Source organism: Ambystoma mexicanum, chromosome 10 (assembly GCF_040938575.1).
Source record: "Ambystoma mexicanum isolate Mex_15411 chromosome 10, UKY_AmexF1_1, whole genome shotgun sequence".
NCBI lineage: Eukaryota > Metazoa > Chordata > Amphibia > Caudata > Ambystomatidae > Ambystoma > Ambystoma mexicanum.
The window spans coordinates 676,849,626-676,876,376 of record NC_090932.1 but is presented as its reverse complement, the minus strand read 5'-3'; the positions used below and the strand labels follow the sequence as shown (position 1 = coordinate 676,876,376).

Here is a 26,751-nt window from a genome sequence, read left to right as displayed (position 1 = left end):
TAAAACACTGTTGCATCCCAAAGCTAGGTCTGCACTCAATAAAAATCCTAATAATAATGTTAATAATACAAATAAAAGCAATAATAAAAATCATGAAACACTGGCAACATATATCTTGAGCCACTGAGCATGATCTCGGATGGTTTTGTTTGCCCCCAGCCTGCACATTGTTAGTAGATTTTTCTGGCTCGGTTTGCAAGTAAATTGCTGATTATAAATAAAATATTGCCTGAGTCAGTATGTTAACAATTAAACGAATGAGTAAATCTCCCTTCTGCAAATAAATATCCTATGGAAAAGGGATATTTTGACACCTGGCACAAGAATTCCTGGCTGCTTTGCATAACAAAGAGTATTTTGTGGACCTCAACATGGACATAGATGTTTGTCTTTAACACATCTGTCCGTGATAGTCCTGTAAGCATGCACCTCATTTAAACAAACAACGCACACTGGTCTTGGTGTTCATTTCATTTGCCAAAATACTCACCCTAGCAGTAAAATGTCTGCAAAATATGAGTCATAAAAACGTATATGAAGAGGCTTTTCTTTCGGGTGTGTTGCTTACCCTGACCACAGAACGCCTGTTCCTTTTACAGGGCAGTGAAACAGTGTCTCTTGTGACGATTAGGCAGGAGAGGCCAAGCAGCCTATTAGTGTGGTGCCTTTTTGGGCCCCTCATGGCCCCTTACACTGCGAGTGGCTGCAGGGACCCCCACTACATGAGAGATACTATGCAGAAATGAAGACGGACAACCAAGCAACCTTGTCAACCAGTACACCGGTCAACCAGTCCAGGGGAAAACATTCCCGGCCCAGATTTTTGCAGAAAGGCTTTGCCTTAGAAGCAGATTTAATTCCTTGGCGGTGATGGGAAATTCATAGCTTCTTGCAAACCAGATGATGGCCTCGTTTCTAAAGAAAAAGGGAGAAGGCACAGATATGCCAGCCATCCAGGTTTCGGTAATTGCTGTGCAAGATCACAGGAAAAGAAGCCAAAACTGAAATAGTTAACAATGGAGCTGGTAACAGCTGAATGGGAGTAGTCAGAATTAGAAGTGGTGACCCTCTGGGCAGATTTCTGGAAACTTGCAATGCAAAGGACAAATAGAATCTAACCACAACGCCACTAATTGGCGCCAAATATTTTCTTTTATAAATATTTGTATTTTTGTAATTGCTAGTTGATTACTATTTTTGGTCATTGATAGTGGACAATCTCTTCCCTTTGAGGGTATGCCGGCACAAAACAACAAAGGGCAAATAGGGACAGGCAACTCTGCACAGGCAGAAACTTGCAGTACCATGCAGAAAAACAAATAGATGCCCGGATGTCAGTTGAACATTTTGTAGATAAAGAGTATAGACAAAAAAACAAGGCCAGCTTTGTCACTGTAACACACTCATAATGGCTCTGGGCAAATATTGCCAAAGCTGGCCACACCGCTTGCGCTGTCTAGGCAATTGCTGCACACTGCCCAAAATCGACTTACGCGTCAACTGGTATTCAATTATTAGTTATCATTTTCTACAATGTTCAGGCTAATTTGTTAACACAATTTATTAGCCAGCTTATCACATTTAAACTATGCGTTATTGCAATCTAAAATTATAGATTTTCTGCACAGCTTTACAAACAACAAAAGCAGACACAGTGTGCCTTGTTTAGTTTTAAGGATGACCAGCATGGCTTGTTGTGCTGTCTGACGAGTTTCGAGTCTGAAACAACTCTTTTTCAGAGACTGTCATCTGTATACGAACATTATATGGTCTCGGGAGGATAGCTTAGGAGCAACATGCTCCCTTTGGAAGCAAGACGACACAGAGCAACAAAGGTTCGATAGCTGCGTCCACGCTTAGAAACCTCTGGGTATTAAGCGTGTTATAAATCACGTATCATATCATATCATACACCTAGAACTTATAATGTTGTACTCGTACAATACATTAGTAACATAGGGCCTCATTGCACGGTAGGCGGTGGACCAAGGTGCTAATAGCACCTTGGTCCATGCCGGTAAAATACCGACACCGCCTTGGTGGAAAGGGGAATTACCGCCCTATTCCAAGGTTGGCGGGGCAGTAATTCCCCCTTCCACCATTGCCCTTCCCCATTCCCATTTTTGCCCCCATAGGGCATAATGGGAATGGGGAAGGTGCTAATTACGGTACCGCAAATTTGCGGTGCCGTAATTAGCACCAAGGTCCCTTAGCGGGTTGGTTTTTAACGCCTGCTAAAAGCAGGCGTTAAAGTACCAACCCGCTAAGGGACCTCGTAGTAAGGCGGTAAGGGTTAACGGTCACCGGTACCATTACCGGTGACTGTTAACCCTTACCGCCTTCCATGTAATGAGGCCCATTATGTTACACTCCAAGTAAAATGTAAACACAGGGACTCATAAATCTACCAATCAATTGAGTGCAATGACTAATATGGACAATCTGGATTTTTAGTTTGCAATAAGTCACAGTTCTAATGTGATACACTGTCTAATAAATTGTGTTAACAAATTCTTCTGAACGTTATAGAAAATGATAACTAATAATTGAATACCACTTGCCGTGAAGGTACATTTTGGCCTGTGTGCAGCAATAGTCCAGACCGCACAAGCAATGCCGCCACTTTTGGGTATATTGAATTAGATCCTTAGCTCTGTAGGATCAGTTGATGGCAGGCACCCCCTCTTCCAATTACCAGAGTTAATGTACATCACATGTTAATTAGATAGCAGAGCAGGGACACTAGCCATTTTGCCCAAATATTGCCATTATTTTCCCTCGAATGACACATCTGTGATGATGTTGCCCAAATATTACCACATTCTCCCCTATAAGGACTCAACTCTGGTGTATTTGCCCCCAAAATGGCAGCATTTGTTCCTTTAAGGAAACACCTCTTATGGCTTTCCCCCAAAATGCCAGCATTTGCCATTTTACAGACACATCTTTGATGGATTTGCAGCAAACATTAGCAGCAGGTGTCCCTGTAAGGAAGCAAATGTGATGGTTTTAACCCAAAGGACCAGCATTGGGACATGTAAGGGCACACCTGTGATCGCTTGGACCCAAATACCAACATTTGCCCCTTTCAGGACACACCTGTGATAGCATTTCCCAAAAATGCCAGCATTTGCCCCTTTAAAGACCCACCTTAGAAGGATCTGCCCCAATATACCCGTGTTTGTCCCGGTAAGGACACACCTGTAATGGCTTTGGCCCAATACGCCAGCATTTCATAATGTAAGGACACACCATCAATGGCTTTCACCCAAAATGCCAGCATATGCCCCTCAACGGACACAACTCTGATGGCTTTGCACCAGCATGCCAGGAAACCGGTGATGGATTTGCTCCAACATTTCAGCATTTTCCCATGTAAGAATATTCCATGTCTTCTATTAAGCATGGACATAGTTGAAAGACTTCTGGTCATCTCAGTGAACAGAGGTCTTTCTAGTTTGCCCATGCTTATTGTAACAGTCTGCAAACCCTGACGTGCACGTGTTTTTCAGAATTACTGGGCATCTGGGCTTTATTCAGGTGCTTTTTGTCAAATTAGAGTGTGTTCTGAGAGGGTGACATCACCCTCTCAAAATGTGCTGCAATTTCATACTTAAATAATGCTATGGCTGCGAGGTTTTTCCACATCTGCAGGAAAGAAAATAGTGCAGATTACTCCATAAAGCTAACAGTTGTTTATCTTGATGATCCAAAAAAGTCAACAATGCTCCAAGATTAATGACTAGAATGAATCCCTGGACATGGGGTCTAGGCATGGACCTGGAATGAATCTCGAATATGGGGTCTTCCTGAGGTTCTCGTAGGCCCGCTCCGAGGCAAGACTGGATGAATGCCCCCTTGCCTTTAAGACCAAAATGACAGTGGAAAAACCTTTCATCTTTTTCACAGAGCCAACCGAGCCACAACTACCCTTAGACTGAAGTAGGGTGATGAAAATCATCAATCACCAATTCTAAGATACCGCCAGTAGCAATTAGTCTGAAACATATTCCTTCCATTCTAAATGAAATTAGAAATTAATTCTCAAATTCATTGACTGACCAGAATGACACAAGATGGTTAAGACATTGCAGCCTGGGAAGTGAAAGTCTACTTAACACAGTTCAAAAAGCCACACCCCTTTCACACTTCAAGGGGGAGCTTGGTTTGATGGGAACGGTGCAGAAGAGTTGTGATTTGTGTTAAAAGGTACATTTTCCTTTTCTCCGGTTAAAGAAATTACTCAGTGTATAACTTCTGTCCTCTGAAGGGTACATAGTGGAGTATGTTTTTGTTTGAATTAATTGATTGTACGATGAACCCCCATCTATGATGTCATGCTTAGATTATATCCCTAAGAGCAAAAGCCCCAATCCCATCAAAGATCAACAAATAAACTGCACCTCCGTCATTCTGGAAATGAAGGGACTGTCCTCCCTTTCTGAATACCTGCGAATAATACCCGAACTCCATGAGCTAAGCCTGGGAGGAATAAACTGCACGGGGTCCTTGTGCATAATGAGACATTAGCAGTTGTGTTATAGGGCCTCATTACACGGATGGCGTTAGGGATTTACCGGTACCGGTAAATCCCTACCGCCTTACTACGAGGTCCCTTAGCGGGTTGGAGGATTTAACGCCTGCTTTTTGCAGCCGTTAAAATCCAACCCGCTAAAGGACCTCGGAGCTAATTACGGCACCGCAAAATTGCAGTGCCGTAATTAGCGCCGTCCCCATTCCCATAGAGCCCTATGGGGCAGAAATGGGAATGGGGAAGGGCAATGGCGGAAGGGGGATTTACCGCCCCTCCAACCTTGGAATGGGGCGGTAAATCCCCTTTCCGCCAAGGCGGTACCGGTATTTTACCAGCATGAGCCATGGCGCTAATAGCTACTTCCGTGTAATGAGGCCCATAGTGTTTCAGGGCTGCACAGATTCTCATTTCCACCTGGTCTCGTGGAGAAGGATTAGCTGGCTGCCACAGAAGAAGAACCAGAAAGGCTCCTTAACTAGGACTCTTCTTTAGATACTCCCAGAATACATCTACGGGATAAGGTTGGCTGGATAACGTGGGAGTATGGATTTCACAATACTTTCCAGGCTTCAAACATCACATCCTTGTGTTCTAATGGAAGGTGGTCTTAGACAAAATAATATGGCTTTCACCCGCCTGTGGGGGGCGGACATGGGCCTTAACGGCCCTGTTGCTTGAGCCCAGGTAGGCCTGAACATAGCGAGGTGCTCGGCGAGGGCTTTGGGCTGTTAAAGGCCATGTCTGCCGCCCATAGCAACGGTGAAAGCCATTTGCACACCAGAGTTTAATCCGCATGCTAATGTTTTTTTTCCCTTCCGGAGACTGGCTGTGCAAGCGACGCCAATCTACCATGGGGCAAAATAAAAATGATTCCCACCGTCATTGGTAAAAGGGACCAAGTCCCTTTTCCATGCCTATGTCGGCAGCCAGGAGACAAGAGGAATGCCGGGACCGGAGCACAATGCTCCGGTCCAGCAGATAAGTGGGAGGGGTCGGCGGTGGCTAAGGGGTAAGGATAGTTTTGGGGGAGAGGGCATGAGGAGGCAACAGGGAGAGCCTCCTTGTTGCCTCCCCACATTGAATCTTTATTTGTAAAATAGCGCAACACAGGGAAGGGCCTTGGGTGGCTTGAGGCAGTGGGCAGAGAATGTGTATTCTCGTCCACTGTTCCAGCCACCTGATTCCCTAAGCACCCTTGCCCGGGTGAGAATTCTGCTTCTAATATAACCTTCCCCAACATCCGTTCAGGTTTATTTACCCTTAACACAACACATGTGTTCCACTACAGTGTTCTGAATTTGATACCAAGGAAGGCTGTTCATGAGCAGGAGAACTGCCTCCCTAACTGCTTAGAGCCTTTCCCATAGTGTTTTGCTTCAGGAACACCACGCCATCCTGAGGGATTTGAGCTGACCCCTGAGGACTGTACTGCATTACACCAGTTTCTCTTGAGATGTGCACCTGTGTAAGTGCTGATTTGTACCCTCCTTTTCTTCAGGACCTCGGCCATGATGAAAAATAACCTCTCAAGTGGAGAGCACAATGGAGTTCCAGCTTCACAACATTTACCTGTTCAAATTCACACTATGGGCCTCATTACACGGATGGCAGTAAGGATTTACCGGTACCGGTAAAATACCGGTACCGGTAAATCCTTACCGCCTTACTACGAGGTCCCTTTGCGGGTTGGGGGATTTAACGGCTGCTTTTTGCAGGCGTTAAAAACCAACCCGCAAAGGGACCCAGGGAGCTAATTACGGTATGGCAATTTACGGTACTGTAATTAGCGCCTTCCCCATTCCCATTGAGCCCTATGGGGCAAAAATGGGAATGGGGAAGGGCAATGGTGGAAGGGGGAATTACCGCCCCACCAACCTTGGAATGGGGCGGTAATTCCCCTTTCCGCCAAGGCGGTGCCAGTATTTTACCGGCATGAACCATGGCGCTAATAGTGCCATGGTTCTCCGCCATCCGTGTAATGAGGCCCATGGTAAGCAGAGCATTGGATCTCCTCTGGCCTTCCTGAAATCAGCAGGGTTGCTATCCAATGTAGTTCCTGCTCACAATCACAGAGACCGGCAACGTCTCAGGCATTTGCTGCCCCAACCATCTAGTCATGATGGGGAAACACTCTAGCCCTGAAGACAGTTTTAAGCTGACGAAATCCAGTAACACCATAAAGGTGGAAGGTTCCCAGCTCTTTACGCCACTGGTGGTCTAAGTAATGCTACCACCCATAATGCCTGCCTTCAAAAGAAGTCTTTAAAATGGCCTTTTTCATTGAGTCATTCCACTCACCTGACAATTTTTATTTGTGTTTAACATAGCATGAACCTAGCTCGAGAGCAACAGAGCACACTGTGCATGTGTTCGAGAGATGGAGTGGGGTACATTTACAAGACAGCCCCGGAGCGGTGGCATTCTGGGGGCCATGGATCTTAGGTCACACCTAGCAATTCCCTAAAAAGAAAGGTCTTCAGCTTTTCTCTGTACAGAACAGTGGGAGCATTGGAGGGGTCTTGATCACGCCAGGGGTGGTATTCCAGTATGCCCGGGGGAGATGGTGAACCACTGTTCCTGGTCTTCTGCCTGTCTGCAAGTTTTATTTCAAGCCTTGCAAAGGTCTGGCTCCTGGAGGACTGTTCGATGGCGGAGCTGGTAAGTTTAGTCGCAAAGTAGGCAGGGGTACAGGTGGTGTTTGCCTTTTATCCGATGCAGGAGATGTTGAAGGGAACCCTAGAGGGGATAGGTTGCCAGTCTAGGTCATGAAAAATGGGGGTGATGTGGTTGAATGTTTTGTAACCTATGAGACGTACCGCAACGTGATAGCCCAACCATCTTAAGAGTGGCCAGGTGTACGTCAGGGAGCCAAACAAGGAAGGCGGTTCCCCCAGCAATGTATGCACTCAGAATAACCTACAGGTTTGTGGTCTGTAGGTCCTGTGCTGGAAGGGCGGGCTTAATCCCATGGAGCAGTGTGGGCTGATATCAAGCCGTAAGCGGCCTTTTGTTAATGTGCTGCTGGAAGTAGATGCTACTGTGTAAGATGAACAAGAGGGATTTGGCAGAGGGTACGAGTGGAGAATTTAAAAAAACACCCCTGAATTTAAAAAAAAAACTTCAGCCATGTACTTTTTTACCTTTTTGAGGGCAGCACAAAATCGACTGAAATAGATCGGTCTATATGTGCGGCCTTCAAAAAGCGGAAAAAGCACATACAACGTTGGCAATTGCCTTTTAAAGGATTTTACAGATAAATGGTTGCTGATTGGTCAGTAATTGGAAAGGTCCTCTGGGTCCATGGTGGGTTTTTTAGGGATTGGAGGATCAGTCATTTTTCAGTTTTGCCAATAGTAGAATACCTCTGGCATCCAGAGAGGAAGTATCTAACTGCAAACAATGTCTTCCTGCCAAGAACTTTAAAAGAGACTGCTTTTGGACATGCATCCTTAAGCCAAGATGGGAGATTAACAAGTTTAGGGCTAACACTCCATCTCAACCCCAGTGCAGCAAAGGGTCCCAAAGCGCAGCATCTATGATGTTAACCAAATACATACACGAATAACTAAATGATAGCTATTGCCCCCAGTAAGAGCATGGATGGACAATCGGAAAACAAGGAAGGTGATCAAAAGAACTGCATGCGTCTTTATTTCAAACTATTTCAAACTAAACCAGAAACAGAGTTTGTTGTACACTTAAATGAAGTTTTCTCATAATTGATGTCATCTTTATAGAATTCTTCACAGTCCTCCAACCATAAATAAGCACACTCAACACTAGGTGGATGTTTTTGTTTTGTTTAATGAGCCAAGTATACTAATACAATATGGACTCCACAAAGCAATTATTGTACACAATGTAAAGACACACATCTGGTCAGCAGAATGTACTACGTACTGTAGCCAAAAGAAACAAGTTCGGTATGTAACAAATCAAAACTGAATAGAAGGATTATCTAGATCTCTATGTCTGCCTCCTAACAACTTTCACTTTACATTGCTATTATTGAATTGTGGAAAAACATGTGGAAATGCTAGGTGTGGCAGAGGGTTTGTGATCTAAATGAAAAGTAATCCACAATGTTTCTGGAAGGTAAGGCTCTTGTTATTTCTTACAAAGATGCACACATAATGTGTCAGGAACTTGAACCATAACAGAAAGAATGGAGCAGACTAGGGCCACAGTCAACAAAATGTGAAAAGATTAATATAATCACAGAACTATTATGTTCTGCCCTTTCCTCATTTCTTCCTTTTTCTGCCAACTAAAATGTCTCCTGTCGAAGTATGAGTTTTCTCTAATAACTTAAGCAGCCACATTTATAATGCGAGCTTGCCTCTGTATGGGAACCAGTGGCGTAGACAGGCTGTGGCATGGGAGGCAAGGTGGGGATTAATTCCCCTGGGTCCAACCTGTCACATTACATGTAGGGGAGGGGATGAATGTGGACTGGGAACCCGATGGAATACTGATAACTGCACTGGTAAATTAACCCTGGCAGGGCCCCTGACCTGGTTGCCTGATACAAAGAGGTCAGTGCATACTTATTCATAAAAAATAAATAACACGATATGCAATTGTGTAGTGCACTAGAGAGGCACTGAGCGTGCTGCCTGGCTCTTGTTAATAACTAAGGTTTGAATTGATCAATTAATTCTGTAATGCTTTCTGTGTTCGCTGTAGCACATACTATTTCTGTGTTCATCATGGCTCAATTCATGTCACGTTTACATCTTTCTTTGGGGAATTTATTGGTCACGTGCAATAACCACATTTGAAATGCATGTTGTGGATTTGAGTGCCGTGCTGGTTCCAAAGATAGCCCAGTTTGTTAAGCCCTGGTTGCAGAGATCTGTGTACATTTGACAGATCACAGTTCCAAATCCCAGCAAGGCATACTGGGCCTTATCTCACTGAGAAGTTGACAAACTTGAGTATATGAACTTCATTGATTTTAACACCGTGTATTGCCACTAAAACAATCTACCTACCCCAGAAAAAGTCTAGTTATTGTAATTAACAAAGCATCAGTCTAATACAGGTCTAGAGCTTGGTGCCCCCCAAACCTGTAAACATTCAGTAGTGTGACAAAGCCAGTCTCCTGACCTTGTCAGGTTAGTTAAAAGGGCTTGGTCTGGGCTGTGATGCTGTGTTCATGGACTTGCAATCCAACAAATAAATCACCTCTGTTTGCCATCTATACAAATTGAATTGTGAGACTGTTTTTCTTTGACTAGTGTAAGGGAGCAAAAGTAAATCTGAGATTCTAAGGGCATCTCCAGATTTGTTACAATGCAAATCATTTTGAATCTGGCCCTGTGGGTTCCAAAATAAGTTATCCTAAAGAACTGGTGTCTGCTTCTGCTCTTGCTAAGCCAGGTAGCATTCCTAAAAGAACTTGCAGGACTCCTTTCCACCTAACAGTTAGGTGTGAGTCTTAGTTTGTAGTTTCTTATCTGCATTTTAAGATTTTTGTTCTTCCAGCAGGTAACCTCTATGTCTCTCAAGACATTGGCAAGGAAATTGATTTTCAATCCCTTCCGGAAATCTAGCTGCAATGCATGAAAGGGTGTTAGGAACCGTGTCCGAACAGCACCTTTGCTCCCAGGCAGGCTTTGGCAACCTACTTGGACTTGTAGGTACCAAAGCGCCTGTGTAAGGATACCACTCCTCTCCACTGATGTACTTACCTGGTCATCTGAAGGCGAGCATCCCACCGTGCATCAGTATTCCGTTCTGTGTTCGGTTGTCTTTAGTAATGCAGTTACCACCCCCACCAAGATGGCCACCAAAATAGTTAGCCATGGACACGTTAGGACAGGAGGAGGAAGCACAGCATAAAACAACCATAAACAAGACCTTGGTGTCTTTCAACTGCTTCAGTTCGTCAGACTTTGTGCCAGAAGAAATTTGCCTAGGTATTTAGTCAGGTAAGCTTAGGATTTTTGTTTTATGCAACTCCAGTGTGTTTTGCTATAGAAGCATTGTTCAGTAGATCCAGTGTAGGCTTCTTTTAGTAGTTTCCTCTTATGGTATATGAGTTTGTAGACCATTCCTCATTTTTTGGCAGTGAGAGAAGCCCTCAATCCTCTTCTCTTTGTTGTTATTTGAGAAGACTAATCACTGCAACTTGGGCAAAAATTCCTGTGGCTCAGATAGTTCGAGCATGGCAATTCGGGAGATGGTAAGGACCAAACAGGTCCATTCTGATATGATCTATTATTTCAACAGGAAATAAGGGGAAACCTAAGCTTAATATTTATCCTTTTCCCCACTCCAGCTCCTGAGCTGGTAAATCTGGAAAGATAGAAAGGGGTGGACTGCTGACAAGTCAGCCCTGCCTTATCTTAACTAGTGCTCTCCTTTACGACAAAAACAAGAGTTGCAACTGTATTGTCAGATGTGCTATGTGCGATAAAGCAGCATGTTGTTTAGATTAGAATGTTCCACTGAAACCAATGACCTGGGGGATGAGATAGCATCACTAACTCAAACAGAAATTATTTACCCAGCCTTCCTCATATCGCCGGTAATATTCATGCAAACCATGTGCAAATGAAGAGCTAAGGTTTAAACGGCTTAGGCCAGTTATTGTTAGCAATGAATTATGTTTGCATGCAAATATTTTACTAAATAATGACGTCATGTCCCACCACAACGAACACTGAGAAGAGTTGTGTTCCACACATGAGCTAGAGTTGATAGTTAAGATAAAACTGGGCAATAAAAACTGGAATTGGAGAAAGATGGGATTTCTTTGAAGAGGGTTTTGTCCAATCACATGTGGGGGTGGATTGTAAGCATCTGGGAGTTTTTTAACTGTTGCAAAAATGTATAAAGGATGCCAATTGAGGTGGTTTGTTGAGGTTTTGAGTTGGTTTGGTCCTAAGGTACCATCTAACTGCTCCCCGGATAATTGTACAATAAACTTGCTTTACGTACAATCGTGTACTCACTTCTTAAGTTGTGGACCAGTTTGGGTTAAGGTAATGAAAGGCCCATCCTCATGCTAGCAAGTCTCCTTTCAGGTGTGTATGGCCCAACTCATCCCAGGACCCCAGCACCCCAGCACTCACCCTATGGGGACCAGGTGCTACGTTCTCACTTGGAGATACAAAAGCGTTACTGAACGTAGATGAGCCATCTGATTTGAGTTGTGAAAAGAGAGTAATGTATTAAGCATGTGTATCTTTCATCTAAGCAGCCAATAAGCATAAGAATAAATAGTCAAATAAAATCAAACACAGCAGATGCAAGATTGCCCACAACCTCGACTCTCTCTAAACCAAAATACCCATCCTTGTTCGAATATTGTTCTTTATGTCTATTAAGCTAGATTTTAACCAATACAAGGCTTTGAGCACCAATTGAAAAGATGTTTTATGTTTTTCATCTGTAGGGGTAGATGTAAAACTAGCAATACCATTTATCTCTACTTACTTACTACAAATAAGGTAACCTTCTTTAGGTTTCAAGATGTATGTTCAAATTGAGAGGCTGATAGGATATTTCTGGAAGGTATGACAGACAAAATGGCATGCCAATGCAAGTTAACAAGTGCTAAGCTATTTTAAATACATGCCAATGGTTGATAGGTTGGTTTTATCTTTAGCAAACTGTTTAAAATCCACACCATAATTCCCTTTACTTTATAAGATTACATAAACTGAGTTTCAGGTGTCTGTGTATATCTGAATGATCCGAAAATGTTCCTTTGTGACAAATGAGCTGTTAGAGGGAAACTTAAGTTAAGTAGCTGCTGCACAGTTTCTGCATGTGCTAATCTGAAGTGATATGATGCCTTTATATCTGGAATTTGGCCAATTAACATGTCAGCTGCTGCTGTGTCTGTAGACAGCACCCAGCAGAATAATACATGTATCCACTATATGAATGGCAGTGATTATGTAATTTAAATGTATTCTGCATTGCCTTAAACCATACACAAAAAATGTACAAATAATATCACAATTTCAAATCTTAGAACATAACGCACTCGGTTACAAAAATAGAACTAGACAATGCAGTATAAGAATAAATAACAGTCAATACCACAATACAAAATTTAAAACTTAAAATAAAAAATTAATTATCAATAAAATGCATCTGCACAGAAATGTCATTTCAATGAATGGCCACTGCTCTAGCTTGAAATATAAGCTTGAAGAGGTAATATTCAGAGTCTTAATATCAGGAGTACATTTATTTTGTTACCCCCAGCAGATTAAGATCATTTTCAAAAGTTGGTGTACATTTAATCACTAGATAATCACTTATGATGCGAGCACCCACACCTTGTTCCACGGCCATATGACATGCCCATTCCATGTAGGCCTATTTACCATGCTTTTAGCATGAAAACCATAACAACGTGAATTATCAATTTTTCGGGGAGTCAAATAGTGATTAACATGGTTTTAATGTACCTTATTCAAGGTAGATCTCTTGCACTGGGAGTTGCCAAACGATCCTTTAGGATTAGGTGACATGGGGACAGATCCTGACTATTGTATATTCTGGTCCAAAAAACAAGGGGTTTAAGTCTGATAATATAGTTAATAACTACAATCCTCAGTTTCATCCTTGTTGGCATTGAGGAAGAGCTAAATGGGAGATCCAACCGCCCATACACAACTATATGGCACTGGAAATAATTATTTGCCCGTGCTGTTTTGAGAATTTTAAAACCACTTCACCTATTAGTGCTAAAATGTTGTCGCTCTTCTCCACTTGGGAGTTCCAGCTTAATTAACTGTTTATTCTTAAACCTAAGTAATAATATGTGTGCATGATTTAGATTATTTCCCCATTTACTTTGAATATCAGCTATAAGACCATCTCCGTCCACAGTGGGTGGCATACCATTGCCCTAGTTTTGCTAATGTTCAATTTCAGGCCTCCTTCCTTGGCAGCATGATTAGCCTTTGTAATCCTTTTGGAGTTTTTGCATCATCGACAAAAAGGAAGACTGCTATCTTATAACCTCCCATACTTGGTGCATCTGCATCTAGGCAACCCATTGATATATAATGAAAATAGTAAATGGGCCAGTAGGCACCCTTCCTGTACACCAACCATGATGTCAAATTGTGTTGTAAGACCCATCTCTTGTCCTTCTTTGACAGATGTGTAATTATCAGAATACAAACGCCTAACCGAAGCCATCAACTCGCTTGGGATTAGCATCTGCTCCAACACCCGGCATAACCTGGCTTTCGGGACAAGGTCAAAGGCTGTTTGCAAATCTATAAATGCCAAATAAAGTGGCTGCCTTTTTAATAGTGTACATTTGTACAACACTAGTAATATTCTAAAAGAGTGACCAGTGGTAGTAATGCTTTTTCCTCCAACCTTTGCTAAAAACCATCCCAAGTGTATCTAAAAGTGAAATTGAATGATAGTTTTGGAGAGGATAACTATTGCCTTTTTTGTAAATAGGTTCTAAAATTGCCCCCTGCCAACATCCGAAGCAACTGTTCAATCAGAAGGTTGCATCTATAACAATGATCCCTTCCCAGATTCTCACCCTCCCTGCTACTCGGATCAACTTTGCCTACATTGGTTGTGAACAGACTGATAATGGATGCTGTTTTTCAATCGCTTTGTTGTCAATTTCTTGCCATGGTCGACCTTCTCATCCTCAGCTCCAATAGAATTGAAAATGTATTCTCACGTGTTATTGCCGGATGGTCTACACAGTGCCCGTTAGGCACTAATTGGACATTTCAAACCGCCCCCTGTCTGGCCAAGTAGGGTATTTTGTACATATCAGGCTGTAGAATCTCCTTTGTGATATGAAGGCCTCTTTGTAGTGTAACTGGGTTCCTACGGTCCATTGACAATTTTCCTCCTTCAGTAATTTTACCTTCTTTGCTTAAATCAGAAAGTACCATTTCAATTCCATGTATTAGCCACTTTGCCTCTGTTATTAGTACCATTGTGGAAACCTGTTTCCATTTATGAGACAATGAAGGCAGAGCAGAAGTAGCTTTCCTCTTCGACATATTGCTACATACACAAACAGGTGCCTAAACCTACCAGCAATTACAAAAACATATAAGGCAAAGAAAAAGGATCACAGGCAAAATGCAGATGCTAAAGCCATGTAGTCAATGAGTGGTTTAACAACCAGGGCCTGTGCAAGGAATGTTGCCATCCTAGGCAATGGCCCTAATTCCGAGTAGGGCGGTAAGGGATACCGGGCACCGGTAAGGAGACCAGTGCCGGTAATCCCTTACCGCCCTACTACGAGGTCTCTTAGCGGGTCCCTTCCTTAACGCCTGGTCTGACCAGGTGTTAAGGACGGGACCCGTTAAGGGACCAGGGCGCAAATAAGGGGCTTGGCATACGCCAGCCCATTATTTGCAACCTCCCCATTCCCATTGAGCCCTAGGGGGGCTCAATGGGAATGGGGAATGGTTTGGTAAATGGGGGCCTACCGGTCCCTCCAAGGTCGGAATGGACCGGTAAATCCCTAGTGAACCAAACTGGAGTCGGTATCGGTATGGGAGGCTGTCCTGGCGCAAATAGCTCCATGACTACCACCATACTCGGAATGAGGGCCAATGTGTCATGTTGGTGCCCCCCACTTAGGCACTTGAACACATACCTTTCATAATGCGCTTGGTACAAATATTGAAATGTTGTACTTCAAGGCCCACATTAATACTGCCTTACAGAGCAGAGCTCTAAAGTTTCCACCAGTCCTGTGTTTTGCTTAGAATTCTGGGACTTTTAGTTTTTCCTAAATTACAAGTGGGCAAAACACATATGTTAGCATAACAAAATGTTCATGCTGGCCTAACCCGTACATGTACATTCAGGCTATATGCAGGCAGATCCCAGAATTACCATAAAAGTATTTAATCCTGTTGGATTTGACAGTAAACAATGTCATGTCACAGTAAGAAAGCATGTCCAGGGTGGCTGCACCAAGATAGTCTAGCCCTAGTGATGCTGTGACTACCTGAATAATCCTGTCCAGACATGTGACTACTAACACCACCCTGTCACATGCTTAATGAGTACCTGAAGTATTCTACCCAAGCATTGTGACATTTATGCCCACTGCTCTACTGGTGGAAAGTATTATTGAGAAACAGCTGACAGGTTCTGGACAAAGATGCCCTGGAAAAAGAAATCTCAGTGTCGACAACATGGCACAGAAATGTGAGGAGCCGCTCAAACCTTCCCACATTAATACTTCAACAAGTCTATTCTGGCATAAGCCACTCTGATGAGATTGGCAATAGGGGTGCAAGGAGGACCTTTGTGTCCTGGTGGAGCTGGGCACTATGGACTGCTGCAAAGAGTCCACATACTTCAAACAGAGCACATTCAACCATAAGAGGGTAAAGACCTTTCACCAGGCCTTTGTGCAACAGGTTAGGCTGGCAGCTACAGTCACTCAGCATGATAATGCTCTCTGTCAATGGCCAAGTTGTGAAACAAATTACAATAACCTTTAGAATGTTAGGACATCAAAGGCAAGTAATATTATTATTTCTGATCATGGTTACATCAAATCAAATGCGTGTGATAGGCGCACATATTTGTTTCGTTTATCAATTTCATGTTTTCTAATGAATGTATAGGAAAGCAATCTCAAGGCTTTATGATAGCTCAGTAAGCCTATATATTATGGCAAAATAATTATAGATAACAGTGACTGGAAATGTCCTTTGCAGTCATGGAATATTAGGTGACTTAACAAGATAAGAATGGTGAAAAAAAGAACACAAATGAAACATCTCTCGCTCGCTTTATAACATAATTAACATGGCTTTTACGGGAAAGGAGACATAAAGGGCACATAGATGTTTTGCTTTGAGTCATAGTGCCCATTGAAATGTGTGTCTGATAAATAAGTAAACCGAAAGATATAGTCACTCCCACACTTATCACAGCAATGATAAGGAAATTCACCCAATATAGTGCCACATAGCAAAAGGCTTGACACCTCGTTACTGTGCCCCCCCCACATTGACAGACCATGCTGCAGATCAGTGAGGATGACTGTGGACACAGCTCAGGCACAGCCACTAATCTCGTTGGCACAGAGTATTTTTACACAGAGACCACTTACATGGTACAGTGGTACAGAGAGAACGTCTTATCCTACAAATGTATTCTTAAAGGGCATAATGTTTTGCGGCTCCAGGACTCTAATGCATACGGTTGGCATACTATAGACTGCGTTGCAAAACTGCACTCCATTTGCCTATGTCTCATCTCAGTTCAAAAATCACATTCATACAATGCTTTTTAAGTGGGTGACTATCGCCTGTCTTGTCAAGTGCCTTGCAACATGCCGCCTGTGCCTGGCACCAGTTATATGGTTGTTGTGAACAGACACACACAAAATGTGAGTATTTAGGTTTGGTCATAGACACTGACAAACAGAAGGACGGTCTGCAAATACAGCGACCAGTAACAGTGACACACTCATTAGAAGGGAGAAATTACTTTTGCTCATTTGATTGTCATTCCTGCCACAAAGCTTGAAAAAGGGGGTTATATTATGTAACAAAATACACTTCTTCAAGCACTTGAGTAGTGGCATAGAAAGGAATTGCTCCTGCAGACATGATAACTTGAAGGCTTAAGACAGGATGCTCCCCTGCACCTCTGCCTCCTTTCAAGTCCCCTCCCCCTTAGCTGAATACACCCTGGCAAGACCTGGCTCATAGTTTCGTTTCCACAGTATGATTTACAGTATTCCCACCTAAATCCCCTCTCTGTACCTTTAAATCCTAGTATTGGGCATAGCAACAAACCACATAGCAACTCTGTGTGAAAAGGTTTATTTAAATGCAAGTGTTATTTAATGTATTAGGTCTCCTTGGTGAAAGGCAGAAAGGCCCTAGCAGAGGATAACTGAGACAAGACCAAAAAACTAAGGGCCTCATTCCGAGTTGGGCGGTAAGGGATGCCAGGCACCGTTAAGGAGACCAGTGCCGGTAATCCCTTACCACCCAATTCCGAGGTCCCTTAGTGGGAACCGCAAAGAATGTGTGGTCTGACCACACGTTCTTTACGGGACCCGTTAAGGGACCTTGGAGCTAATGACCGGCCTGCAATTAGCGGGCACGTTATTAGCGCCTCCCCCTTCCCATTGAGCCCTATTGTGGCTCAAATGGGAATGGGGAATGGCATTTGGAATGGGGATTTACCGGGTCAGCCTATGTCGGAATGTTCCGGTAAGCCCCCATTCCACCAGACCAGACCCGGACCCGGTATGGGAGGCAGCCATGGCGCTAATAGCGCCATGGCTACCGCCCAACTCGGAATGAGGCCCTAAGAAAGATGGGGGTTGAGCAAAAAACACAGAAAGCCTTATTTCCCACTCCCCATGTACAGTAAATAATTAAATAGCATCTGTCTACAGAACAGACCTACTTTTCGATACAGTGCCACTTCAAACATTTGGTAAACCGCAATAAACTTAGGACTAAAGGAAAGAATATGAGAGCGGCAGCCTTATGGGCTGCACATTACAGGCCGGAGTTAACTTGAGCTCTGTGTCTGTTTTCCATGTTTAGCCTTGGAAAGCACAGAGCTCCCTTACGCTTCCATACATCTATCTCTATCCCACCCAGTTTGGCTATTTCCAACCACAAGACTGATAGGCAGAACAATTACAACAATAGGGCACCCCTCAACTGCCTGTGCTGTGCTGTGTGTCTGAGTCTCTCGCGGCAGGCAGGGTCGCCACCCACGAACCACGGCAACAGGCTGCAGTTAGTGTGTAAGGCGGGCCACAGATGGGCGAGACCAGCTGAACTTCCAGAAGAGAAGAGCATTCATATGATCCTCAGTCCCGAGGGCACGGGCGGTGCTAATGTTCAGGTGCGGCCTTAGGCTCTGCGCACGGCACAGCACACCACACCCAAGTCCTGACTCGAACCTCATAGTTTAATAGCAAAAACAATCAGGATGCGAGATCCTCACAAAATTCCACAGTTTTTGGACATATTTATTTCAATCTTAAAAACCAGTATCTTTAATTATTACACTGCTTTCGCTAAGCATGAAAGCGATAACGGACAGATTTCAATACAAAAACATAGGGAAGTGCAGCCGTGTACCCTCATCAGGATGTGGAAGACGAGTACCCTAATGACAAGCACATATTAGTATAGGAGATTGGTGAAACAGATAACTCAAGTGAGTGCTGCCCGAGGCTGCTATTCAGCCCGGGGGTGTTTTAGAACAAAAACGGTGTACACAACGGTGTACACAACACTAAAATAGAATCATACAACAAAGGGTATTTTCACAGTTGTGCCACAAGTGATCGACACAGTTGTGTTTCAGCCACAATGGCTTGGTAGGAGCTTGTGGTGGTGTGATGGATAAACCGGTAAGTATGGATCTGCCGGATTTGATTAGCATTCCTGGAGTTCTTGCTGCATTTCCAGCGCCGCCGTGAACACAGCAAGAACTCCAGGAATGCTAATCAGATCGATGGCTAATCATAAGCCCAGTGCCATCTGAATCGGTTTACCCCGACACGAAAGATCCACACTTACTGGTGTATCCATCACACCACCAGCCCTGGGACTGCTCCTAGGTTTGTTGACAGCAGAACAAGACCGCCTCACTCCGGTTGGACGATCACACCCACGGACAGACTCACCTAACAAGTCTCTCCTGATGAAGGCCACCACAACTACAAGCTCCTACCAAGCCATTGTGGCCAAAATACAACTGTGTCGATCACTTGTGGCACAACTGTGAAAATACCCTTTGTTGTATGTTTCTATTTTAGTGTTGTATACACCGTTTTTGTTCTAAAACACACCCGGGCTGAATAGCAGCCTCAGGCAGCACTCACTTGAGTTATCTGTTTCATCAATCTCCTATACTCATATGTGCTTGTCATTAGGGTACTCGTCTTGCACATCCTGATGAGGGTGCACAGCTGCACTTCCATATGCTTTTGTATTGAAATCTGTCCGTTATCGCTTTCGTGCTTAGCGAAAGCAGTGTAATAATTAAAGATACTGGTTTTTGAGATTGAAATAAATATGTCCAAAAACGGTGGAATTTTGTGAGGATCTCGCATCCTGATTATTTTTGCTATTAATATATGTACCCTCCTGGGCATATCAGGACTCCGCCAGGCACCCTTTATTTGTTCCCTCGAACCACATAGTGCCTGCTACACTGCCTTGCTGCTGCAGACAGTGCTGAGAGTGACGCCCGCCTCACAACTCTCGAGAGAGAATAATAAATATATGTATCCAAAAAATGTATATGTGCTTATTGCCTTCAGGGGTATTTGCACCTCTTACATCTTCACATTATAGGCAAGTGTTTAACTTTGCCTTGTGGTAACAGCAGCCCTGTTAACAACACAGCCCAGAGGAACCAGCCCCTCTCCCCACACTGAGAGCGTAGTCACCTAATGTTGCCACATTTAAAGTTATCTCAGTCAAACTTTTGCGGAGGATTGGGCTTAAACATAACCAGCCAGGCCAAACGACAGTCCAAGGCAGGAAGACGAAGACAGGCCGCATTCTATACCTGGGACACTTCTCGAAGCTGGCAGTACATCCACTTCAGTTACGACTGCTTCAATGCTTCACGCCAGCAAAAGGTTCCATTACTCTAGGAGCCCTCTACACAGCCACATACCTCATGGTTAGAGTGTCTTTCCCTCTAGACTCTGTAACAGCGCTCCATCCCCAACTCCTCACCTCCACGCCAAACATCAAAACACTGCGACCTTCGCGTGAACTTGGCAGTGGTTACAGTATGTACTCATGGAGTCTCAAACCAGCTTGAATGCAATTACTGACATTACCTTTTACCCTGACTGACACTAACCCTGGGTTTATAAGCATGCATGTCACCACATGTTGTAATAAAATGACATGTCTAAGCTCGTTGTGCCCAGTCGAAGCTCACCTGAGTCTTGGGGGCTACGATATGCCATGAACAGGTGACCCCCGCTGGGTAGTCCCGATCCGGCCAATTCGGTGTTTTAAAAGAGCCCACGGGTTTGTCCAGTCGTCCACCACAGTACTGATCCCCTGTAACCATAAAAAGGATTGGTAAAAAAACATACATTTAAGATGAGTTATATGTGCATTTAATCATAGTCCTCTGAAAAGATCAATATTAAATATGAACGTTCAATATGGCTGCCTCAAAATGAATCATACTTTGGGCCTGAATTACAACAATTTGCACTTGAGCAAATTAGGGGATTCCTGTGGGCATCCCAGATTTGCACCCATACACCTGATTCTCAAACCCTAAAACTCAAGCACATCTGGAGATGCCTTGAGCACCTCTCTGCGAATCATATTTACAACTGAGCACCTAAAAGTTGCTCCAGGCGTCTTCCTATCTTCTCCAGTTTAGGCTTCGCGAATGAAGCATTAAGCGGTAAGTACAAATCTGAGATTCACATGGCGTTCACTTCATTTGCTCCAAAGCAAACTGTTCTGAGTAAGACCCTTTGGGCCAGATTTTCAAAAAGCAAGCGCAAATAGAAAAATCGCAGGGGATGCACTTTTTTTATTTGCACTTGTTTGAGAAATGTGCAGGTCACCTTATTCTCAAAGGTGACCAGCCAAATTCTGTAGTGTTGAACAGCAGCGTAAAAGAAGCTGTGTCCAGCCCCCTTGCAAAAATTAATGTATTACAGTCTCCCAGTACCCACGTGGGTATTGGGAACACATATCACGGTGACACCACTGTGAAATGAGAGATAAAAAGCGTTTCTATCACTGTTTGAGGGATAGAAATGAAAGTAGGAAAGCGGTGGTTCATCCTGCTGCTGTTCCACTTAAAGCCATGTGATGCGCATGCCCTGCGCCTGTTCCAATCAGGGGGATGCCTTTATTTTCAGCGCATTATAGCATTAATTACATTTTTGGATACGGGATGCAACTTAAAATGCACTGAAATATCCCCTTATTTGAACAAATGCGGAAAGGGTGGCAGAGGGCATTTGAATGTGCACATCCAAATACCCATTGTGCATAGGTCACATCTATGTTGTGGCACAAGTGATGAAATGTGCAAGCGCATCTCCTGAATTGCGGCACACATATTTTCATAATCTGGTTCTTTTTTTAAAAAAAAGTTTGGTGTTGATATTTGTAAAGTTGCCCGGTAGACCATCTTCAAAGCCACTAACACCATTTACACTGTGTTTGCACTTTGTTTACACATTATCCCATTTTCAATAGGGCAATAGTGCTCTAATTTAATAAAATCACATCACAAATATACACAGAACAAAATATCCATTCTAAGCTGTTAATATTCAAATATTTCCCATACCTCTCTCGTTTGGCTCTGCCGCAGAAAACATAGCGACAAAGCCATTCCCAGCTGTGTTGGCATCAGAAATCATTTGTACCAGCATCTTGTTGCCGTTAGACACGAGGGCGCCAGGCCTGAACGTGCCACAGAATCTGCCAATCCGCTGTCCGTTGACGTGTCCGTTATAGACGTCGATGAAGTCATAGCGGCACAAGTTGTCGCTTTCCAGGTCTATGAATCGGAAAGAGAGGACGACCACCTTTCCTTCAGGGACCTGTGAAGAAACGGAGACATGCGCCATGTTGGACTGGGCTGCTATATAGGGAACATTGCTGGTAAAGCATTGCATTTCAAAGACAAACACAGAAATCACTCTACAGCCAGGTTGGTTATTCCAGGTGTGTGGGTAAAGTTCTGTAACAATTGTTGAATACTGCTCCCTTAAAAAAACTCTATTGATGCAGAGATGTCTTTATTGACAAAGTTTCAAGATTTCTTGTAAAACAGATACGTTTTGATTTTTTGGTCTCGGGAATTGGGCGCTAGTGCGCAAAACTAGAAATGTGGAATTTCATTGTGGATGCCGGTGTCTATATTTCTATGTATCAACTCGTTGAGCAAGCATTTTTGCACAAACATGGGAAAGAGCGGCACGAAATATGGTCCCCGTGTCATCTTTCTCATTTGTAGGCTTTTGTTTTGCTGCTTGTACCAGTAGCAAATGCCACAGCGTTTTAAAGCATATCTTAGATGTAAGCCCAACCAGCGGAGGCTGAAGACGACTGAGGGTAGGAGGCCAGGTACCAGGGGAGACATAAGGGCCCTGGTCACCAATCTCAGCGACTGTGGGGTTAAGCAAAGGAGGGACGAGGGGAAGGAGGAGGTGAAAAGGAAGCTCTTGAGGAGCTTCTTACATGGTAAAATGACTAGCCCAATGTTTCCACCTTGTTTCCCTGCCACTATAGCTAAATAGAAACAACTTGAGTTACTGCTAAGGTCGACCAGAATGTTAAGCCTTTTAATGTTTTGTGTATCGAGCCTTTCTGCAACCAATCACAAGGCAGCATCCTTTTCAGACCACATCTTCTCTTCTTTGCAAGAGCCCCATTTCGCTGGTACTCCTGATATGCACCTATTGCAAAATAACCTGATAGGTAAGCCCTCAGTTAAAAGAACCGGTCCACTTTGTGCACCGTGTGGTAATAAAGACCTTATTTTACAAGCTGGTAAGATAGCTCAGTGGGTTGAGCATTCCCTGCTGCAATCTGAGTGTGATCTGCAGGCCGCAGGTTCGATTCCCGGCAATGCCAACTCAGCCTTTAGTCCTTCCGAGGTCGATAAATGAGTTCCAATTTCGGTTGAGTGATATTGTATGTAAATACGTGCTCGGTAAAGCGCTTTGGATTAAGGCGCTAGCCCTCATTACGACCCTGGCGGAAAGTGACTGACCGGACCGCCACAGCGTAAATAGCGTTTCCGCCATTGCACGATGGAGCAAAGTGCGGCCCATTCCGACCCATCGGGCACGAGCACCACGGCATGGCGGAAGTGCAAAGTCCGCGATGGCGGAAATGACCCCAAAACGGCCCACACCGCCGCCGTACGGCGCCCTAGGTGCAATACCGCCACCCATCCTAGCGGACACCGCAGTGAGCGCCAACCGGAAAGTACGGTGACCGTAAATATACGGAAACGGAAGTAAAAACATGGGGCCGGAACGGGAAACAACACGCCGTACACCTATAAAACCACAAAATCCACACAACCACTAAAAACACTACCCTGAGACACATCCCAACCCGTCATCCACCCTAGTGAAACCAAGAAAAATGGGAAAAGTAGCGAAGAAAGCGTGCGACCGCAAGCGGCAGGTCCACTTCTCCCGTGAGGAACTCACCGTGCTTACAGAGACCCTCCAGGAGAATGCCGCCGCCGTCTTCTCCACGCAAATGACCAGGACGGCACTTGCGAACAAGAAGGCCATATGGGCCCTGGTGGCACAGCGGGTAAGTGCGGTGGGGACCGCACCCCGCAACCCACAGCAATGCAGAAAGCGATGGGACGACCTGCGGATACGCGTCCGTAGCATACTTTCTGCCAACCGCAACATTGCCACAGCCACCGGGGGAGGATCGGAATCACCCATCAAGTTGACCCCCTGGGAAGAAATCTGTGCCTCCACCATAGGAATGGAGAGCATAGAGGGAGTCGGAGGGATGGAGAAAGGAGTGCAGACATCCGGAGAATCCGGTAGGTGGCCCAAATAAAACCATGCCAAATCCACAATGTCCAATCATGTGAATCACATGTATCCACATAGCGCAACAGTAACACATGGCCAGGAGAACGTCCACACACATTGGCCTGATAGCGCACTTTAAAACTCACAATAAATACATAAATAATTAAAAACCCCAAAAACACCCACTACACGTGCAGCAGGCACACCCTAACTGCAGGCTGTCAAACAACTGCACCCTCACTCCACACACAAATGAAAGCACCTCCAAGGCCCCGACCCAAATCACCCTCAGGTACCACCCCAATGCATGTGATACATTGCCATTCCAATTCCCACAGACCCATTAATAACGCTCGCCCTCCTTTACTCCACCACAGGGTCCGATCCAAATGACGAGCTTCAGGACACCCCTACCAGCACACCTGCAAAGAGGGCCAAGACCAACGGCCAAAGACCCTCCACCTCAGCTGCACGCATCAAGACACGGCAGCAGCACAAATCAAGTGGCAGCACAGAGGAGGGAACATCAACAGGCACCCCAGCAGCCAGCATGCCCACAACAGCAGCACCACAGGTCCCCCCAATGGATGCCACAGAAGGCACTGCCTCTGGTGGCAGCAGCACCATAGGTGACACCCCATTAATGGCAGCATGCTCCGACACAGAAGACGGGGATGTCGAAGTCAGATCCATCCATGACCTGTCCCAATCCCCCTGTCTGTTCCATCCCGTACACCATGAGGATACCACGCAGGGGAACCCACAAGACGACGACTGGCCATCCCCCACAAGCCCTGTGGCAGGGCAACATGAGGCGAACAGCCACTCTGTGACACCACCGCAAATGGCCATGGCCCAGCAGAGGCAACAGTCCCTCGACCAGGTAATCGTGCAACAGCAGCAACTGGCCACGCTCCTCAAGGACCATGCCGATGAATATGGGGGCACTAAGGCAGACATAGAAACATCAACTGAGACACTTAGGGCAGAAATGGAGAGAAGTACAGAGACACTAAGGGCACAAATGGAGAGTAGCACCGAGTGCCTGAGAGTCCAAATGGAGAGTAGCACCGAGAGCCTGAGAGTCCAAATGGAGAGAAGCACCGAGAGCCTGAGGGGGGAACTGCATGCGACGTCCAAAGACGTATGTGCCGAACTTGCCGCAGTGTGCCGTGTGCTCACTGAGCTCTCACAAACCCTTAGGGACATGCATGGACGTGAGCAGGCAGAGACATCATCCGTTGCAAGTTCCGTCCAGGGCAGCCCCCAACGTAGATCTGGGAGGAACCTGCGCTCCACAGGCAGGGGTGCCCCTGATACCCGCAGAGGGGGCTTGCAATAGCGACTGCCCACTGACAATGAGCATCTTTGGACACTGGTGTTCGGGGGGGAGGTAGGAGGGTGGAGGGGGTGTGTTGGGCTCACTTGGGTGGCGGGTCGATAGGGTGTTCAACATGATATCACATATGCCATAAACAATGCACAATCAACCAATGACATGTGTGGACAATGATCTTTGTGTACTAGGCCATCATAGGCGTACAGTCCATATTGTGCATGTACCAGACACACACAGTGCCACGAGTCCCGTGTCCATGTATCAGCCACCAGGCGTGAGTGCTAGAAGCATGCATCAATGAGATGCTGACGAATGTCACGGCCCTCCTGTGCCTCGCGGACTCCTTGAGGTGCTGCCACATCCCCACCCTCATCATGACCATCTTCAGGTGCTTGCAGTTCTGCGTCAGGGGGCATGGGCACATTTCTACGTACGCACATGTTGTGTAGCATGACACATGCCATGACCATCTTTGCAACCTTCTCATGGCGGTACAGGAGTGCCCCGCCAGACCTGCTGAGCCACCGGAAACGAGTCTTCAGTAGGCCGAATGCCTGTTCAATGACTACACGGGTACGTGAGTGGGCATGGTTGTAGTCCTCCTCATGCTGGTCCCGTGGGTTCCGGACTGGTGTGAGGAGCCATCTCTTCAGTGGATATCCGGCATCACCTGTATGTGGACGATAAACGAATTATGTGGAATGCCATTGCTACGTACGCACCCCCCCCCTTCCTGCCAGGTCATTGCTGCATCACATACCCCACATCATCATGCATGAAATGAGACTCACCGAGTAGCCAGGATCTGTACCCAGCGTGTCGCTCCATGTAGCCTGGTATTGTTGAGTTCCTCAAGACCATAGAATCATGGGTTGATCCAGGGAATCGGGCACAACAATGTGTAATGATCCTGTTGGAGTCACACACCATTTGTACATTCAGAGAATGAAATTGTTTTCGGTTGCGGTACTGGGCCTCCATGGCATGTGGGACGACCAATTCCACATGGGTGCAGTCGATGGCACCAAGGCAACCCGGTATGCCGCCAAGTGCATGCAATCCCACTTTTGTGTTGGTAATTTCCTGCTCCGAGCGTGGTAGAGAGATGTAGTCGTCTGCGTGCTGCAGGAGGGCATCGAGCACTTGCAATAGTGTCCGTGAGAACAGTGGCTGAGAAATGCCATGCAACTGTCCGACTGTGTGCTGGTAGGTGCCTGTGGCCAGGAAGTGGAGTACAGACACCACCTTCAGTAGGGGTGGGATGGCGGTTGGGGTATCTATCATGCTGACAAGGTCAGCCTGTGTCATGTCCACAATGGCGGCTATGGTGTCCCGGTCCAAACGGTAGAGGGT

At 45.1% G+C, this 26,751-nt stretch overlaps 1 protein-coding gene across 2 annotated transcripts in view; it reads right to left on the bottom strand.

Moving 5' to 3' along the window:
• Positions 1–26,751, bottom strand: part of PCOLCE2 (procollagen C-endopeptidase enhancer 2) — a 636,371-nt gene that overhangs the window by 234,758 nt on the left and 374,862 nt on the right. For both annotated transcript variants that reach the window (XM_069618265.1, XM_069618264.1), the window contains exons 3-4: positions 21,836–22,091; positions 20,450–20,574 (exon numbers count right to left, since the gene is read on the bottom strand). In XM_069618265.1, coding sequence (XP_069474366.1) covers positions 20,450–20,574; positions 21,836–22,091 — 381 coding nt within the window. The remainder of the gene's footprint in view (positions 1–20,449; positions 20,575–21,835; positions 22,092–26,751) is intronic.